Source organism: Myotis nattereri, assembly GCF_964212035.1.
Source record: "Myotis nattereri genome assembly, chromosome: 13".
NCBI lineage: Eukaryota > Metazoa > Chordata > Mammalia > Chiroptera > Vespertilionidae > Myotis > Myotis nattereri.
In genome coordinates this window covers 21,268,258-21,288,415 of record NC_138088.1, presented here as the reverse complement: position 1 = coordinate 21,288,415, position 20,158 = coordinate 21,268,258, and the positions used below count along the sequence as shown (strand labels likewise).

At 41.6% G+C, this 20,158-nt stretch overlaps 1 protein-coding gene and 1 pseudogene across 2 annotated transcripts in view; both read right to left on the bottom strand.

Annotated features, from left to right (window-relative positions):
* Positions 1-13,792, bottom strand: part of SLC25A16 (solute carrier family 25 member 16) — a gene marked incomplete at its 5' end in the record, with an annotated part of 28,498 nt that extends 14,706 nt beyond the window's left edge. Inside the window, 4 exons of the mRNA XM_081105018.1 lie at positions 1,900-1,963; positions 3,352-3,485; positions 8,325-8,417; positions 13,669-13,792. Coding sequence (XP_080961144.1) covers positions 1,900-1,963; positions 3,352-3,485; positions 8,325-8,417; positions 13,669-13,792 — 415 coding nt within the window. The remainder of the gene's footprint in view (positions 1-1,899; positions 1,964-3,351; positions 3,486-8,324; positions 8,418-13,668) is intronic.
* Positions 13,793-16,496: 2,704 nt separating this feature from the next.
* On the bottom strand, positions 16,497-17,117 carry LOC308528893 (mitotic spindle assembly checkpoint protein MAD2A-like; annotated as a pseudogene). Its single transcript has one exon. The product of its transcript is annotated as a mitotic spindle assembly checkpoint protein MAD2A-like (transcript).
* Positions 17,118-20,158: the final 3,041 nt, after the last annotated feature.

Sequence of the window (20,158 nt, the reverse complement as noted above, 5' to 3'; positions counted from 1 at the left end):
AAAGGTGATATTGACACAATTTTATCATAATATCATAAGCTGAAAACAAACTTATAAATAAAGGGTCAATTTGTAAAATCTTTTCAAGCTCTGCCCATTGTGAAGATATATTTTTAGCACTAAAACAGTACAGTGTAAATGGGTCACAAGTATTTTGTAAATTCTATTACTTGTCTATTTCAACATAAGATAGCAGAAGGAAAAACTATCTCCATATCAATGGGCAAGATGACATGTCACAGGCTCAGGTCTATGAACAGCACATAGCAATTGAGCAATACACGTTAGCGAATATTACTCACCAACACCATCATGTCAATGTAAAATACTCAAATATTTCTATACCACCTGGCCACCTGGCAAATAGCTGTTGGTCTTAGAAAGGGAAAGGCATTGCCCTGACTGGTTCGGCTCAGTGGATAAAGTGTCAGCCTTCGAACTGAACGGTTTTGAGTTGTGGGAGGCGGCCGATCGGTGATTTTCTCTCATCATGGATGTTTCTCTCTCTCTCTCTCCCTCTCCCTTCCTCTCTGAAATCAATAAAAATATATTAAAAAGAATATATATATTCCATCAAGGACACATACCCAGGCTGTGGGATCGATCCCCAGTAGGGGTCGTGCAGGAGGCAACTGATCAATGATGATCGACTGCCGCCTCCTGCGTGCCCCCTACTGGGAATCAATCCCACAACGTGGGCATGTGCCCTTGACCGGAATTGAACCTGGGATCCTTCAGTCCGCAGGCCAACGCTCTATCCACTGAGCCAAACCAGCTAGGGCAATAAAAATATTTTTTAAAAAAATAAAGGGAAAGGCATTTATAAACACAACACATAATGTTAAAGCCACAGAGAAAAAGACTAACGCATTTGGCTATGTAAAACTTCTATATAAGGGGGTTAAAAACAACTTTTAGATGAACTTTTCTAAAAAATCACAAATAAGGTCAAAAGACAAATCTAAAACTGGGATATAAAATATTAGCAATATTTCACAGAAAAGAAAACAAATGTCCTAATTCCAAAACTCATAAAAATGAATATTTAAAGAATAGAAACAACTAAGAGAAATACAAATGGTCACTAAAATTTGAAATGCTAATCAATCTTATTCATAATTAATTTCCATGTATTAAAATTTTTATAAGATCCAGTGTTGGTATGTAGGGGAAAAGGCCATTGAAAGCATTATAGAAATCAGTTTGCCAATGTCTGTCAAAATTTAAATATACATATCCTCTGATAAAGCAATTTCCCTTCTGAAAATTTATTCTACAGATATAGTCACACAAGTACAATGTGTTATTTGTAAAACAGAAACTGAAAATATCCCAAATGTCAATCAATAGGGGACTGATTAAATAAACCATGGTACATTACCTTAGAATATAACACAGTTCTTAAAACAAAAAGAAAGAAATTTGACCTCTCAAAAAAAAGAATATAACACAATTCTTTAAAAAAAATAAGATCTATGTACTGATATAGAAAGGGTCTTGAGATAACTAAAAGAAAAGTTCTTATCCCATAGGGTAGGATTAGAAAAAAGCATACATAAGAAGTTATTAATACTGATTGCTTCTAGGGAGTGAAACTATTTTCATTGTATAGGAGTAGGTATTACTATAGTTGTTATAATTTTAAAAAAGTTTTAGAAAAACAAAACAAAAACATTTTCAGAAGGAGAACTGTCAAAGAGACTGTATGTTTTTTCCTTTGTTGTAAGTTTATTCCTTACCATCTCCTAATGTAAAATGCTCTTTTGAGTAGAAATATCAATGATTTCTTATATAATTGAATATAGAAAGTTAACAAATATATGCTGCTTAATCAATGTCACACATATCAGCTAAACCAAATTAAATTTGTTAGAAATAAAATATACCCATTCCTCTTACCTGCCATAGATCCAGCCATTAATCTGTGCACATGACCAGAAATTCCCAGCTTTGTAGTAATGAACTAGAAACCAAAAACATCAAATATTTTTAAATAAGATATTTTAAAAATGCTACCCATTTCACTGTTTAATAATGAAGACTTATTTCAAAAGAGTTACAGAACTAGTAAAAAGAAAATCAGTATTAAATGGGAGTGAAATGAGCACACTTATATGAAGCTGGACAGCGTTACATCACATCATGAAGAGGTCAGATATTTCCTCATAGCCTCTAATTTTGTACTTTTACAGAGCAATCTACCTTAGAATTACTGAATATACTATACATTGATGACCACAGATAAAGTGTGAATGGGAGTAGTAGGAATAAAATGCTTCTTCAGACAATGCAGTCTTAATATACTGAGGGCATCCATTCTATCTGACAGGCTAGCTTAGAATGTTGTCACATCTCTAAAGTTTACTTTCATTTTAAGATACACTGTGAGCCCTGGCAGGTGTGGCTCAGTTGTTGGAGCATTGTCCCATACACCGAAAGGTGGCAGGTTTGATTCCAGTTCAGGGCACATACCCAGGTTGTGCATTCCATTCCTGGAAGGATGCTTATGGCAAGCAACCCATCGATGTTTCTCTCTCTCCCTCTCTATCTAAAAAATAAATAAATAAAATTTTAAAATGGAGTCATTAAAAAAAAGATACACTGTGAAATTTAACATACTTAACCCCTTTCTGTGTTAAGATGTCTGAATATTTAAGAGGATAAACTTTCAGTCAGCTAGGAAAAAGAAACCTGATCAATGAGTAAGACAGAAAAAGCTGTTAACTTATTAGATCATTATTTATTAACAAACTTTTACAATATGATTTTGCCATTTTAGTAAGAAAATCAGCCCTAACCAGTTTGGCTCAGTGGATAGAGCGTCGGCCTGTGGACTGAAGGGTCCCAGGTTCGATTCCGGTCAAGGGCATGTACCTTGGTTGCAGGTACATCCCCAGTAGGGGGTGTGCAGGAGGCAGCTGATCGATGTTTCTCTCTCATCGATGTATCTAACTCTCTATCCCTTTCCCTTCCTCTCTGTAAAAAATCAATAATATATATTTTTTTAAAAAAAGAAAATCAAAAGCCACAATGTTCCTCTCCTAAAATTGAGACACAAAAAGCACATTAAAGAGCTACTAATAGTTTAAGCATTTATTATTATCTACTTGAAGGATACTTTGGCTCTTCTTCATAAGTGTGAATATAAACAATTTTCTCAAAAATGACTAATAATTCTGAAATAGATAACTTCAAAAACCAAGTTATATTTAAAATTTTAAACTATCACAAGTCTTATTCCTTCAAAAAGGCATTAATTTAGCCATCTTCCAAAGTAACTTTACAGGCCAAAGTAAATGCCTTCTCAACTAAGCATGATATTTAAGGAAACAAAAGAAAACAAAACTTCACCGTTTTGTAGTGCTCGAATGCCATAAACTGGATTGCCCCATAGGGAAAGATTCGAATCATCATTGCACCATTCCCTTTATACAATCCAAGGTATCCCTCCTTTTGGGGAACAGCACGCAATGTAGAAAATACTCCTATTTTTAAAAAGATTTTTAGAAAAAAAATATTGAAACAGAAAACTATCTAAATTCAAATTTTCATGACAATCACAGATAGATTACTAATGCCATCATTCATAATATAATTTTGTTTGATGAATTACATGAATAGTAATTTCTATATAAGTTAATACTACTTAAAATGCCTCACTTGCTCAAATTACATAAATATAAAACATATAATAGCAAAAACAGCTACAAATTATAGTAAATTATATTTGTAATTATCATAAATTATATTCAACTATAGCAATCTAAAAAATATTAACAACAGAAATATATTCAAGGTCTATATACAGCAGTGCAGATGATCAACTCCATCTGGAAGGATGAAAAAAGGTTCCCAGACTGCCCAGATACATGTGTGGTTTGTTTACATAAGAATACTGCTAAATAACCCTAGGTGGTTTGGCTCAGTGGACAGATATAGCATCAGCCTGTGGACTGAAGGGTCCCAGGTTCGATTCTGGTCAAGAGCACATGCCCAGGTTGTGGGCTCGATCCCCAGTAGGGGACATGTGGGAGACAGCCAATCAATGATTCTCTCTCATCATTGATGTCTCTATCTCTCTATCCTTCTTCCTTCCTCTCTGAAATCAATAAAAATATATATATTTTTTAAAAATACTGCTAAATAAAAGAAACAAATAAAAAACTATTAAAGCAATTTAAATTTGGGAGCAAATTTTCATTATCAGGACACTTTAAGAATGCTGATAAAGGCCTAAGTCCTGATCCTAAACATTGATATTTTTATTCTATTAATTTTAGGGGGGATAAGGACACGTATGTAATACCTTAATCAATAAAGAAAAATAATAATAATTATACATGCAAAAAAAGTAAAAACTAATAAAAAAGAGAAAAAAATAAGATTAATCACTAATCCCACTTGTAGTACAGACTTCCAATAAACATATCACTGAATACTTCCATTATTAAAGTATTTAAATATTTTTATTGATTTTTAGAGAGAGGAAGGGAGAAGAACAGAGAGATAGAAACATCAATAAGAGAGAAACATCACTGACCAGCTGCCTACTGCATGACCCCTACTGAGGACTGAGCCTGAAACCTGGGCATGTGCCTTCACCGGGGAAGGAATCAGTGACCTGTTGGTTCATGTGTTCACGCTCAACCACCGAACCAAACCAGCCGGGCTACATTATTAAACTATTTAAATTCAAGCTCCTTTCCAAATTTTTGAAACAAAAATTTGACCAAATATGAAAGTAAATCACTAGGCTCATTTTGAATTTTATTTATTTATTTATAATATATTTTAATTGATTTCAAAGAGGAAGGGGAGGGAGAGATAGAAACATAAATGATGAGAGAGAATCACTGATTCGCCGCCTCCTGCACGTTATCACACTGGGGATCGAGCCCACAACCCAGGCATGTGCCCCAATCAGGAATGGAACCATAACCTCCTGGTTCATAGGTCAAACAATATTTATTTATTTTATTTTTTCCAAAAATTGCACCATGGTAAAGCAGAATTCTCACTAATATGAAGTACTGTTTGGGCCAGGGGTGGGGAACCTTTTTGTGCCAAGGGCCATTGGATATTTATAACACAATTCACAGGCCATTACAAGATTACCAACTTAAAAATTAGCCTGCTACATCTGGTCAAACATTTAATTAACTCACCCCTCATGCCTTGGCAGAGCCAGGCCAAATGATTTCGCTGGCCCTCTATGGCCGGAGGGCCGGACGTTCCCCACCCCTGGTTTAGGCACTGGCAGTACTGCCCTCACTACACACTCACTGGACAGTAGCAAAAACCCAAGAAATGAATGGCTAACACATTTTTTAAAAGAAGCTAAAGAAGTTTTATTCAACAGCACATCTTCTGCCCGGCTGGTATTGCTCAGTGGTTGAGCATCGACCTATGAACAAGGAGGTCTTGGTTCAATTCCCGGTCGGGGCACATGCCCAGGTTGCAGGCTTGATCCCCAGAGTGGGGCATGGAGGAGGCAGCTGATCAATGATTCTTTCTCATCATTGATGTTTTTTATCTCTATTGCCCTCTCCCTTCCTCTCTGAAATAATAACATATATATATATATATATATATATATATATATATATATATATATATATATATTTTTTAAATAGCACATCTTGCCGTAGCTGGTTTAGCTCAGTGGATAGAGCATTGGCCTGCAGACTGAAGGGTCCAGGGTTCAATTCAGGTCAAGGGCACATGCCTGAGTTGTGGGCTCAATCCCCGGTGGGGGGCATTCAGGAGGCAGCTGGTTAATGATTCTCATCACTGATGTTTCTCTCCCTCCCTCCCTCTCCTTTCCTCTCTGGAATCAATAAAATATATTTAATAATAATAAAAATAATAAAAAGCCAACAACACCATTTTTTGGCTTGTATATTTTAAAGATACCTCAATCTCCCCACAAATTCTATTTCAAATTTTGCATACTTTGTAGGGTATACTGTAACCCATGGGATTCAGTCCTGTAGAGCATGAAATCTAATGTGCATATGTAATCTAATGATTACAAATCAGTAAACAAGCTAACAAAGATCAGCATGGGAAGAAGATTAAAGGAATAAAACAATCCTGCTCAGACATTCCTATGTTGGGTCATTGTAAAGCACTCCAAGATACTGAGTAAAATAATTTATCTCCTTTTCACCTTCAATTTAGATAACAAAAGAAAATAATTTCCTTCCTTTTCAGTTTTATATAATCTCTTAATAAATTCAAAGGTCTCATTCTTTCTACACATGAGCAGCACACTGTGAAAATATAGAATTCTTTGCTGGACAGATATGGTAGCAATTTTTTTCTTTCAATTTTAAGTAAAAAATTAGTATTAAAAATATTGACAAGAAAATGAGCTACAATTAATATAAGATATAAAATATCCATTCAAAAATATTTTTTAGGGAATCCTTTCCCCCTCCCTAGTGGAAGTCCCTTCTGGGCGACTCTTTCCCTCTCCCTATGTGGGAGTCTGTACTTGTTCTTCAATAAATCTCCACCTTTGCTATACAAAAAAAAAAAAAATTTTTAGAAAAATCACATTTAAAAAAAACCACTGAGAAAGAATTGACCCTTGCTGAGTAGCACAGCTGGTTAGAGACTTGTTTCGATAAGCCAAGGCTGTGGGTTCAATCACAAGTTGGGGCACATACAAAAATCAAATAGTGAATGAATAAATAAGTGGAACAACAAAGATGTTTCTTTCTTTCTCTCTCTCTAAAATCAATAATAGCCCTAACTAGTTTGGCTCAGGGGATGGAGCGTCGGCCTGCGGACTGAAGGGTCCCAGGTTCGATTCCGGTCAAGGGCATATACCTTGGTTGTGGGCACATCCCCAGTGGGGGGTGTGCAGGAGGCAGCTGATTGAGGTTTCTCTCTCTTTGATGTTTCTAATTCTCTATCCCTCTTCCTTCCACTCTGTAAAAAAATCAATAAAATATATTTTTTAAAAAATCAATAATAAAAAAAAAGTATGTGGCATCTTCAAAAAATAATAATTGATTCTTATCCACTCTGTTAACCCCTAGAGTGCCAGGGAGCGCGATCGCGCTCCTCGCCAAAAGTGCCGGGAGCGCTATCGGCAATTTTTTTTTCTACTAGTATTTTATAATACAATCAGCAAACAATATATGTCAAAGATGAAAACAAATGTAGTAAAAGTTTCCTGAAGTTTTTGAATATGTAACTTCATTTACTTGCGATTCCTAATTTTTTTCCTAAACTGCTGTAAAATCAGCAAAAATGCCTTGGCAATTTTATTTATTTTTAATTTTTTTAAAGTCACCACTGTTGGCAGAAATTTTTTGTAAAATATATTTTATTGATTTTTTTACAGAGAGGAATGGAGAGGGATAGAGAGTTAGAAACATCGATGAGAGAGAAACATCGATCAGCTGCTTCCCGCACACCCCCTACTGGGGATGTGCCCACAACCCAGGCATGTGCCCTTGACCGGAATCGAACCTGGGACCCTTCAGTCTGCAGGCCGACGCTCTATCCGCTGAGCCAAACCAGTTAGGGCGAGGATGTATCTTTTTGATGCATTTACCAAAAATGTCCTCCAAAAAGGCTCCAAAAAATTATTACTACCATCAATGATATATTATTTTTTTAATATATTTTTACTGACTTCAGAGAGAGGAAAGAAGGAGAGATAGAAACATTCATGATGACAGAGAATCATTGACAGGCCACCTCCTGCACACCCTCTACTGGGGATGGAGCCTGCAACCCGGGTATATGCCCTGACCAGGAATCAAACCCGGGACCCTTCAGTCCGCAGGCCAACACTTTAGCCACTGAGCCAAACCAACCAGGGCAGTGATATATTACTAGTGTCCATGTTAATTAAATGGATTTTTATGTTTGTAAAAAATAACTAAGGGCTTGATATTCTTTTAATAATGTACATTTACCCATATATACTAACTGCACTGGATTCTGCTTGCACTAATATTTCTTGAAGGCATATTTAACTAAGTGTTTAAGGGAATAACCATATCTCCATCACTGATTTTACTTTTTTAATCAGGCTATGCTGTTAACATGTCTGTCAAGGATGTGACACATTAATCCCAATAAACAATGATTCAAAGATTTTGGTTTAGAGGATATCAGCACCCTAAAATGATTATAACCACTACTGCAAATGAAAAGACTAAATTGGATAAGAGTTAGCCCTTGTAAAATATGCCCCCAAACTTTAATTCCCTTTTGGATCCTCTACTGTAATTCACAAATGGAAACAAAGCCTGCAGATGGATAATGTTTTCATTCATCTTTTTCTTTAGCATCTATTAACTCACCTAAATGTTTGTAATGATGATTGTGAGCTTGTAATAAAACTTTTACTCGATCCAGAGGAGCAACTGTTGTTTTAGCACAGCATCCTGCAATACCTAAAAAAAATGTAAGAGATTAGGGAGAAATTGCATCCATTTCTTTCCAGATGGAAATCATTATGTGTTCAGCCAACATACATCCTCTGATCTTTCACGTGTTCTTCCACTGCCCAGTAGAAGTGATGTGATGTGTGGATGATTAGCCCTCGCTCTCTGTAACTTACTAAATGAACATGTCATACTTAAAATTAAGTGTGGCCGAAACCGGTTTGGCTCAGTGGATGGAGCGTCGGCCTGCGGACTGAAGGGTCCCAGGTTCGGTTCCGGTCAAGGGCATGTACCTGGGTTGCGGGCACATCCCCGGTGGGGGATGTGCAGGAGGCGGCTGGTCGATGTTTCTCTCTCATTGATGTTTCTGACTCTCTAGCTCTCTTCTTTCCTCTCTGTAAAAAATCAATAAAATATATTTTAAAAAAAAAAATTAAGTGTGGCCCTAGCCAGTTTGGCTCAGTGGATAGAGCGCTGGCCTGTGGACTGAAGGGTCCCAGGTTCAATTCCAGTCAAGAGCACATGCCCAGGTTGCGGGCTCGATACCCAGTAAGGGGAGTGCAGGAGGCAGCTGATCAGTGATTCTCTCTCATCATTGATGTTTCTATCTCTCTCTCCCTCTCCCTTCCTCTCTGAAGTCAATGAAAATATATTTAAATAAATAAATAAAATTAAGTTTGAAGGTGTAAATCTGTCTCCTAATAACTGGTGAACACTGGGAATCTTATAGAGACACTTGAAGGTATTTACTCAACTGTAAGGCTCTATCTGAAGCAACCTCCTCTTCTTTTGCATAACTTTTACATTGAAACAAACAACTTTTACCATAAAATTCAATCATCCTTTCATACATTCAGCAATTATGTATTTGGCCCCTACCATATGCCACCGTGCAGTCATGTGGATGATAGTAACATACATACAGGACAGCCCTACTAGCTTGGAATGCTCCTAAGGAGATAATGTATAAAGACTTTTTAAAAAATATATATATTTTATTGATTTCTTACAGAGAGGAAGGAAGAGGGATAGAGAGTTAGAAACATTGATCAGCTGCCTCCTGCACACCTCCTACTGGGGATGTGTCCACAACCAAGGTACATGCCCTTGACTGGAATCGAACCTGGGACCCTTCAGTCCGCAGTCCAACGCTCTATCCACTGAGCTAAACCAGTTAGGGCTGTATAAAGACTTTTTTGCTATGTTGTTTGTGCTGCCTTCCCCACCGCAATTCATATGTTGGAAACTAATTCCCAATGTGAGGTCATTCAGAAGTGGGGTTTTAGGAGGTGCATGGGTCCTAAAACCTAGGGGTTCTGCATGTTTATGTTTATAAAACATAATATGATTCAACCATTATTAGGGCACCAACAATGGGATTACTGCCCTTATAAATAAGGCCCCAGACATCCCTGGCCCCTTCCACCTTCTGAAAACACAGCAAAGAAGGTGCTGTCTAGTCTTCACCAGAATGTCAAATTCATGATCTTGGACTTCCCAGCCTCTAGAACTATGAAAAATAAATGTTGTTGTTTTTAAGACACCCAGATTATGTTATTTCTGTTAGAGCAGTTCAAATGAAATAAGACACCTTACATGTACATATGATTCTTGATTTAAATGGGTTACATCCTAATATTGTAAATCGAAAGTATCAAGAGTAGAAAATGCATCTAAATTAAGGGTGAATTTTACTGTGTATAAATTATACCTTAATAAAACTTATTTTAAAACAAACTAATCTCCTTGCTTCCATATTTACCCTCCTACAGTGATTTTCAACAGAGAAACCAAAGTGATCCTTTTGAAATATGTCATATCATTTTTTGCTCATTGGTTAGAGTGTCAGCCAGTGGAATGAAGGATCTTGGGTTTGATTCTGGTCAAGGGCATGTACCTTGGTTGCAAGTTCCATCCCCGGCCCTGGTCAAGGTATGCAGGAGGTACCAATCCATGTGTCTCTCTCACATCAATGCTTCTCTCTGTCTCTCCCCCACCCTCCCACGCTCTCTAAAAATCAATGGAAAAAATATCCTCAGGTGAGGTTTAATAAAAACAACAGATTCTTTTGTAGTTTCAAATACTTACTGCCTCCAATTCTTTTCCTCTTTTTAATAGATTTTAATTGGTAACTAACTGTAAGATACATAGAAAAAAGTGCACAAATCTTAATTATGCCACTTAACGAATGGTGAATTTAATCATGTAAGGACCACCCAAACCAAGTTTCAAATCATGAAACTTTACCAGACTCCCAGAATTCCTTTCTGCACACCCATAATCATTATTTGTCCCTTCTTCTCAGAAATAACCAATCAGCTTTCTGGCTTCTAACAACATGGACTTAGTTTTGATTGTTTTTAAACTTTATACAAATAAAACCACACAGTATGGCTTGCTTTGTGTCTGGCTTCTTCTGTTCAATATTATGATTGTGAGATTCATCCACATTGTTGCATGTGAGAGGAATTTATTCATTTTCAGTGCTGCATAATATTCATCATATGATTATACCATATTTTGGTAATCCTATATAATAAAACCCTAATATACAAACAGATCAAATGGCAGAACTACCGGTCGCTATTATGCGCACTGACCACCAGGGGCAAAGGCTGAACGCAGTAGCTGCCCCCTGGTGGTCAGTGCGCTCCCACAGGGAGAGCGCCACTCAACCAGAAGCCAGGCTCATGGCTGGCAAGCGCAGCAACGGTGGCAGGAGCCTCTCCCACCTCCACTGCAGGCAAGCAGTAAGGAGCAAGGGTCCCGGACTGCAAGAGCCCCGGACTGTGTGAGGCCCGCAGGCATCAGGCCTAAGCCAGCAGGAGGACACCCCCCAAGGGGTCCCAGACTGCAAGAGGGCACAGGCCGGGCTGAAGGACACACACATACTGCACAAATTCTGTGCACTGGGCCTCTAGTGTGTTATAACATTGAGGGACATTTGGATTGCTTCTAGGTTTGGGCTACCATGAATGTCATGGATATGAACAGAAATATATATGTTGAAATATACCTAGGAGTGGAACTGCTGGATCATATGGCATACAAATGCTCAGCTTCATAGGTAACTGCCCAACTACTTCTCCAAACTGGTTGTACCAATAGCATAGAAGAGTCCTGGCTGCGCCCTAGCTGATTTGGCTCAGTGGATACAGTGTCAGCCTGCGGACCCAAGGGTCCCGTGTTTGATTCCGATCAAGGGCACATGCCTGGGCTGCGGTAGGGGGCATGCAGGCAGCAGCCGATCAATGATTCCCCCTCATTTTTGATGTTTCTAGTTCTCTCTCCCTCTCCCTTCTTCTCTGAAATCAATAAAAATATATTTAACTGGCTAGTGTGGCTCAATTGGTTGATCATTGTCCCATACACCAAAAATATATTTAAAAAACTATATATATATATGTGTGTGTGTGTATATATATATATATATATATGAAGGGTCCTGGTTGCTATCCTCACCTACACATACCATGATTCTATATCAAAGTCTAATCAAATCACAAAATGTAACATGTCCAAAACTGAATTACTCATCTCCCTGCTACAACTATCATGAAAATCGCTACAACCATCATGAAAGTTGCTCCAACCACAGTCTTCCATTTCAGCAAATGAGCACAACCTTTCAGCTGCTCAAACCAAATGAGGCACTCTTGACTTATCTTCCTTACCCCATTTCTAATCTGTTAGAAAATCCTATTTGTTCTATTTATATCCAGATTATCACAACTTTTCACCACCTCTCCTGTTACTGACCTGATCCAAGCCACTACCCATCATCTGAATTACTGCAATAACCTACAAACTAGTCTCCTTGCTTCCATATTTACCCTCCTACAGTGATTCTCAACAGAGAAGCCGAAGTGATCCTTTTGAAATGTGTCATGTCATGTCCCTTCTCTGCTCAAGATTTGCAATGCCAGCATGTTTCCAAAGTCTGGGTGTAGCCACTGGTTCTCCAACTGCATGTGAGAGCAACCTGGAGAGACTGACAGCTCAGGTTAGCATAATACCTGCAGCGGCCACTTGCCTTTCCTAGATATTATTTCCTAGATATTAAAACAACAACAATAACAAAAACGCCTACAATGCCCCCAACTTCATCCCAAGTGGAAGTCAGAATCTTTACAATGGAATGCAAGGTTCTTCCGTTTCTGCCTCCCTTTTCTGTCTCTAACCTCCTTCCCCCATCAGCACCACTGCTGATCTTTGAACAGAGGCCCTTTCCCACTTTGACGCCCTTGCGCCCACTTTTCTCTCCTCCTGACACGCTCCTCCTTAGCCATCAACTAGCTAAACTCCCTCCCTTCTTCAAGTCTGCTCGAGTGTCACCCCCCAAAGGAGACTGGCTTCGACCATCTTATTTAATATGCACCCACTTAGCCTCTCCACGTCCTTGCCCCATTCTCCTTTTTACTTCCTCCTAACAGCACCTTCTAACATACTATACAACTTATTTTTTTCATTTTGCTTATTGTCTTTCTCCACAACCAATGCAAACACCAGGATTCTGCTTTGCTCCCTGATGTACAATGAGCATGTAGCAGGCACACAGCAGGCACTCAAAAATGTTCCTTTTATAAATAAATGAATGCCCCTTTCCAGCAGCAGAATAAATTCTTAAAATTACTGCAGCAGGCAGATAGGATCTTCCTATAAGTCCTCCTAATTTGAATTTTTTTTTAATTCTTAGCCTTAACAAGTAAGTGATGACAACCCACACCGTCAGTTCAGAAAGGGTAAGGATTGGAACACCTCTCTGTGGGAAGGCAGAGGAAACTCCTCCGAGACAACAGGAACCTCCTGCCCCGCAGTCACACCAACAGCGGGGCTGCACCAGCCACCCGCCCAGTAGCGGTGGCAGAGTTGACCAGAGTCCCTGGAACCAGTTTTGCATAATTTCCCAAGCCATGTTTAAACGGCTCTTTGTTTTCTTTCAAGCAAACAGCAAAATTCAATCCTACACGCAGCCACCTGTGGTCTTTACACAAGAAGGCAGTGCCCGGCATGTTTCACTGAGATCCTGGGGTCTCTGTGAGAGACTCCCCTCTTCTCCCTAAGAACGGGTGCCTGGCTCTGCCCTTCCGGACCCTTCCCGCCCGGGACCCTGCGGTCACTAGTCAGGTGATTATTAGAAAAAGGTGACAGCATCTGGCAGGGCATGGGAGCTGCCATTGTCCAAGGCTGTCACCGCGGGCGCGGGCCCTCGGCCTGCCCCTGCCACCCCGAGCGGCCGGGTCCTCCCGCGGACACCCACCTCCGGCCAGGAAGGAGCGCAGCCAGTAGAAGTCTCGGCGGGCGGTGGGCGCTGCGGCTCCTGCCGCCTGCGGTATCGCGGGAGGCGGGTCGGCCGCAGCCAGGGCCGCCGCCTCCGCCGCCATCGGGACCGGGGCCGCGTCGGGAGCTTTAGTCGCCAATTTACAATCCCAGGGCCAGAGCCACGGCCATTGCCGGCACTGACAGGGCTCCGACCGCCGCGAGGGCGGGGCGGAACAACACCCAGCGGCGCCGGGGGGCGCGGGCTGATGACGTATCCGGAGCGGGGCGGGGCCTCTTCCGGAAGCGGAGTTGCCCTGACTTGCAGCATCCTCCTGTGTTCAGACGGCAGACTCGGAGCGTGGTGGGGATGCGCACCTTCGTCCAACCCAGAACTTTCTCCCCGTCTTTTGAACTGTGTTGACCATTGATCTGTACCCGCCCCGCGGGCTGTGCTCTGACTTCCCTAAGGTGAACCCTGTCCAGCGCCAGCCTTCGCTTCTTGCCTCTTTCTAGGAACCGCTGACGTTGCGCCATCTCCCGCCAAGTCGGTTCCGCCTCTCAGAGCTCATTAAACCTCAACTTCTACCCTGTCTAACCTCCTAAGCCAGGGGTGGGCAACCCCTGGCACGCGAAACCCTCTCTTATAATCTTCCATTTACAATTTTTTTCTTAATATCAACTTTTTTATTTTTCAGATAAATTCAGTGTAGGTGCATCTTAGATAAATAAATAATTTTACATAACAAGTTATCTTAAAGACCATAGACATGGATTGACGAGAGAGGGGAAGAGCAATTTCTATGCCTCTGCCTTAAGTCTCCCTACCTTCCTAGATCCGACCAGTGTTTTGGCTTCATCCACATACGCTTATGAATCTTTCTTCTCAGTGATGAATTTTGTTAAGTCTCGTAATAGGAGTAGCCTGACGGATGAAAGTAGTAGCTCGTGCATATCTCTGAAGGTCACGAAATATAAACCTGATGTAAAATCTCTGTCATCAGTGATGCAGCAGCAAAAGTCCCACTGATAATATCAAACGGAGTCATAAAGTTTTTTGTCGGACTATCAGTGTACATGTATACATTAAAAAGAAATGTATTTTTCATCATCGTATACTGTGTTTTTGTCGCTTGAATGAATTTTATTTCTTCAAGGTTCTTCACATACGTACACCTTAAGAGATATCAAGTAAGCGTACATGTTCTCAAAAAATTAGGGTTTGCCGAAACCGGTTTGGCTCAGTTGATAGAGCGTCAGCCTGCGGACTGAAAGGTCCCAGGTTCGATTCCGGTCAAGGGCATGTACCTGGGTTGCGGGCACATCCCCAGTAGGAGATGTGCAGGAGGCAGCTGATTGATGTTTCTCTCTCATCGATGTTTCTAACTCTCTATCTCTCTCCCTTCCTCTCTGTAAAAAATCAATAAAATATATTTAAAAAAAAAATTAGGGTTGGCACTCAGAAGAATTTTGAGTCAGAGATTTTGCTGGTTTTGGCACGCACTCACAAAAAGGTTGCCCACCCCTGCCCTAAGCATTCACTCCACCCTACCACCTTTTCCAAAGAAATGTTGCTAAGGCAGAATATTCTTTCTTCGGAGCCCTACAAATTACACCAATATTAACGCCTTTCTGAATCTGTGCCTTCTGCTTAGCTCTCAACTCCCACGGAGCTCTCCTCCCCACCAATCCCAAATCTCTGCCCTGAACTCTTAGAAAGTCCCAGTTTCTGCTCCCTGGCCCACTGTGTTTTTTGTTGTTGTTGTTGTTTAATATATTTTTATTGATTTCAGAGAAGAAGGAAGAGAGAGAGATAGAAACATCAATGATGAGAGAGAATCATCGATGCGCTGCCTCCCGCACTCCCCACACTGGGGATCGAGTCGGCAACCCGGGTATGTGCCCTGACCGGGAATCGAACTGCGAGCTCCCGGTTCCTAGGTCGACGCTCCACCACTGAGCCACGCCAGCCGGGCTGTGTTTTTGTTTGTTTTAAATATATTTTATTGATTTTTTTAGAGAAAGGGAGGGGGATAGAGAGTCAGAAACATCGATGAGAGAGAAACATCGATCAGCCGCCTCCTGCACACCTCCTACTGGGGATGTGCCCGCAACCAAGGTACATGCCCTTGACCGGAATTGAACCTGGGACCCTTCAGTCCGCAGGCCAACGCTCTATCCACTGAGCCAAACCGGTTAGGACTCACTGTGGTTTGTGTGTTTTTTGTTTTTCCAGTCATTTAAAGCTTGATTTTATAAAACACAAAAAGACATTAACAGTTCTGTATCAGCGGAATTGAAACAGGAGAATAGCGACAGATTTGTAAGTGTAAATTATATACATTAGTCAAGTAATTGAGGGTTTTCAATATAGAAACTGTACACATGAAATAAATGGCAAAAGGACCTGCTAGGAAGACTGTGACTGTGGCTGATCAGTTACTTTAGAACTAAACAAAGATTCTGATATTCGGACTTCTTTTGCTGTCCCCTAGTCACCTAGACTCGGAGTCAGGCTACTTGACTGAAAGTTCAGGCATTTCGCTGAATAGCAAAAGTTTCCCATCTCCAGTTTCCACCTTCAAAGGAGGTGACATTCCAGTGCTGACGAGACCTGCTGGTTCCCTTCCACGAACAGTGTCAACCCTATGGAAATCATGTCAGCCCCATGGAAAGTCAAACAGGCACAAACAAACGGACAACACGCACAGTGCAGTGAAGTACAAGGCTGAGTTTCCCCACCTCAAAAGTATCAATGAAACAAAACAAGAACTACAGTTGACCTGGCCTCAGGACACACGTGTGGGATTCCATTCCGCCCCGGGGCCTTCAGTCGTTGGCGGGGATCTTGAAGGCCACCATGCTGTTCACCTTGTGGATGGTCGTCGTCAAGGAGCGCAGGCGGACCTGCTCAGAACTGGCAATGAACTGCGGCCCGGACTCTTGCCACTTCTCCGGCACAACCAAGTCTTTGTGTAGATCAGCAGGTCAAACGAACAGGAAGCCTCCAGCAGCGGCAGGAAGGTCACCCACCGTGGCGGTGATCTGTCTGATCACCGAGCGGATCTCGTCCTGGGTGGCTTTCTGAGACGTCTCCCTGGGTGCACGGTCATCTCTGGCCGTCTTGTCGCCCTCGATGTCAAACTGCCACCTCTCCAGGACCTCCCCGTCTTCAATATTCGAGATGACCACCACCAGCTTCTGCACGGAGCGCTTGTACAGCCGATCTTTCAGCTGCTCCACCACGTTGCTGCTCAGGTACTTCGCGAGCGCGGGGTCCGAGGTGAACAGCAAGGCGAGCCCGTACTTCTGCACGCGAGTGAAGGTTTCAGACGGATGAATGCCGCGCAGACACAAAATGCTGTTGATGCCAAACGAGAAGAACTCGGCCACGATGTCGGCGCTGCCGCGCAGGGGGATGCCCTGCTCCCGGGACAGCTGCCGCGCCATGGCCAGGCCCCCCCCCCGCGACCCCCGCACCCCCCCCCGTGGCCCCCGCCCCCCGCACCAGGCCTCCGCGGAGCCCCAACAGCTCCCGCCACTCGGTTCAAATGTCTCACTGTGTTTTTTTAACCACCCCGTTGGGCACTGTTCTCTTACTGTAAGCATCTCATTGGTTCCACCCTGGTCAAAATTCATTTCTAGTCTTTGTGACCAAAGTTGTTCTGACCTTTTATCGTCTCATAAATTACTATTTATTATTTTCCTCAATACTTATGGCTCCAGCCGTCCTAATTACTGGGCACTTGTCTCCTCTTCCTCTTTCGATGGCTATGCCTCTGCAAGGTGTTTCTAGCCACATCTCATCGCTAATGATGAGTCCAGTCTCCAAGTTTATTTCCTCCCAGATTCCCAATTTTAAATTTCTACCAGAAAATACAGATCCATATAATAATGTGATTATTTCTAGTTTACATGTCTAATGTAAAGAATCAAAAGCTCCCCAAAGCGGAGATGGTCGTACAATATTGTGAATGTAATTAATACTACTGAGCTGCATATTTAAAAATGACTAAATTGTAAATTTTTTTAAAATATATTTTATTGATTTTTTACAGAGAGGAAGGGAGAGAGATAGAAAGTTAGAAACATCGATGAGAGAGAAACATCGATCAGCTGCCTCCAGCACATCTCCTACTGGGGATGTGCCCACAACCCAGGTACATGCCCTTGACCGGAATCGAACCTGGGACCTTTCAGTCCACAGGCTGACGCTCTATCCACTGAGCCAAACCGGTTTTGGCTGTAAATTTTATATGAAGTATATTTTATCACAATAAAAAAAAATACAAAGAAAAAGCTCCCTAAGTTTTTTTTTTTGTTACAACAAAAGAGAAGTGTCTAGATTTTTATATTATGTAACTGCCCCAGTTTCTAGTGCTAATGTGTATTTTTCCCCTGTCCTATAGGCTGTACTGGTATACCTCCCCTCCTCCATTTCCATTCCCAATGAGATATACCTTACAAATGTAATTAACCACTTAATGGCCCCAACTCCAAACTCAATCCAAGATCAAGAATGAAAAGTTGATACAGATAATAATTGACAGGTCCAGTAATTTATTTATTTATTTTTTAAATATATCTTTATTGATTTCAGAGAGGAAGGGAGAGGGATAGAAATATAGAAACATCAATGATGAGAGAGAATCATTGTTAGGCTGCCTCCTGCTTGCCCCCTACTGGGGATCAAGCCTGAAACCCAGGCATGTGCCAAACCACTTAGGGCTCCTTCATTTTCTTGATCAAGTCCCTCGATCCTGTCTACCTTAATTTCGACCAAACCATCCATCATCATTTTTGTCACCAGATTTAAATGCCATGCCTGATTTATGAAGTTTCTGAAATTCCAAATCTTCCTTATCACCAACCTCATCTCGAGTGACAAAACCTTCCCTATTCCCTGGGAAACGATGCTTTTTAATCTTTTTCTCTGGCGCTGAAGCACCCAATCTGTTCTTTATTTGCGCTATGTCATTCTTTATTTCTGTTTTCATAGTTATATCTTTTCTCAGGCTGTTGAGCATCTTTAACATCATTATTCTGAATTCTATTTCAGATAAATTTCTTATCTCCATTTCATTTATCTCTTCTTCTGGTGAATTCTCTTGTTCTTTCATTTGCGGGTTGTTTCTTTGTCTCCTCACTTTGCTGCCTGTTTGGGTTTGTGACTATGTAAGAGGTGGATCTGCTATGCCTCTCAATCTCCAGTGCAGGACAGTGTTAAGTGCTGTCTCTGCCTAGAGGCTAATTATCGTTCTCAGTCTCCTAAGGGGTAAGGTGTTTTCCACTAGAGTGGGTCAACTATCTTCCCCCCAGACAGTGTCCCCTGTACAGCAAATGTCTGCGGGAGAAAGATGATCTCTGCAGCCTGAGGGAACGGCTCAGCACAGGAAACCCTCGTGTCTGCCTTCTGAGCTCCCACCCCAGAGCCCCTGATCCTGGCTTCTGCTCACCCGGCTCCGGTCCACTCTGCCCTCCCTCTGCTGGAGCACAAGGTGGGTGGCTCCACAGGCAATTTTGTGCATTGGCCCTTTAAGAGGGTGCCTGAACTTCCAGCCTTCTCTCCTTGGCAGCCAGCAATCCCCTGCTTTTTACAGCCAGATGTTGTGTGGGTGCCCTTCTCAGTTCTGATGCTCTCTGCTGGGGGGTCCCGCTTGGGGACTAGCCCCCAGGGTTCTCAGTGGCAGCCCCACAGCTGAGAAATCTCTCCGGCACGTCAGTGTCTGTCTGTGGGAGTCTCGCCTCCACCCCTCCTTCCAGTCTCTGTGTGTTCTCCACTTTCGTCCTCAGTTATCGGGGTTCTCTCCAGAGAGTCTTCCGTTGACTATTCAGAAAGTTTTTCTGTTTTTTAGCTCTAATTTCAGTTTGGTCCTGGGGGCATGTCCGTGTGGCCATTTTTAATCTCTCACTAACCTCATAGTTTTAAATACTTTCGAAATGTTGATGACTCCCAATTTCCAGCCCTTCCCACCCACTTCCCAACTGTATTTATTCATATTTTCAGTATCTCCATGTGTATATCTAAATGGCATCTTTTATATCCAAAACTCAATTTCTCATCTTCCTTTGCAAACGTGCTACTCCAGCAGCCTGTTTTTAAATTTTATTTTGATTTCAGAGAGGAAGGCAGGGGGAGAAAGAGGTAGAAACATCAATGATGAGAGAGAATCATTGATCAGCCGCCTCCTGCATGCCCCCCACTGGGGATGGAGCCTGGAACCCAGTCATGTGCCCTTGACTGGAATCGACCAGCAACCCTTCTGTCCACAGGCCAATACTCTATCCACTGAGCCAAATTGGCTAGGGCAATGATAGCCTTTCTTTCTTTCTTTCTTTCTTTCTTTCTTTCTTTCTTTCTCTCTTTTTTCTTTTAAATAAAATTGAATTTATTTAAGGAAAAGGAGATGGAAGGTGGGGATATCCAATGGGAAGGGCTACCCTGAGAAAAGGGGGCCTTGGAGACAGGTGCAGGGGGTGAGCCCAGGATG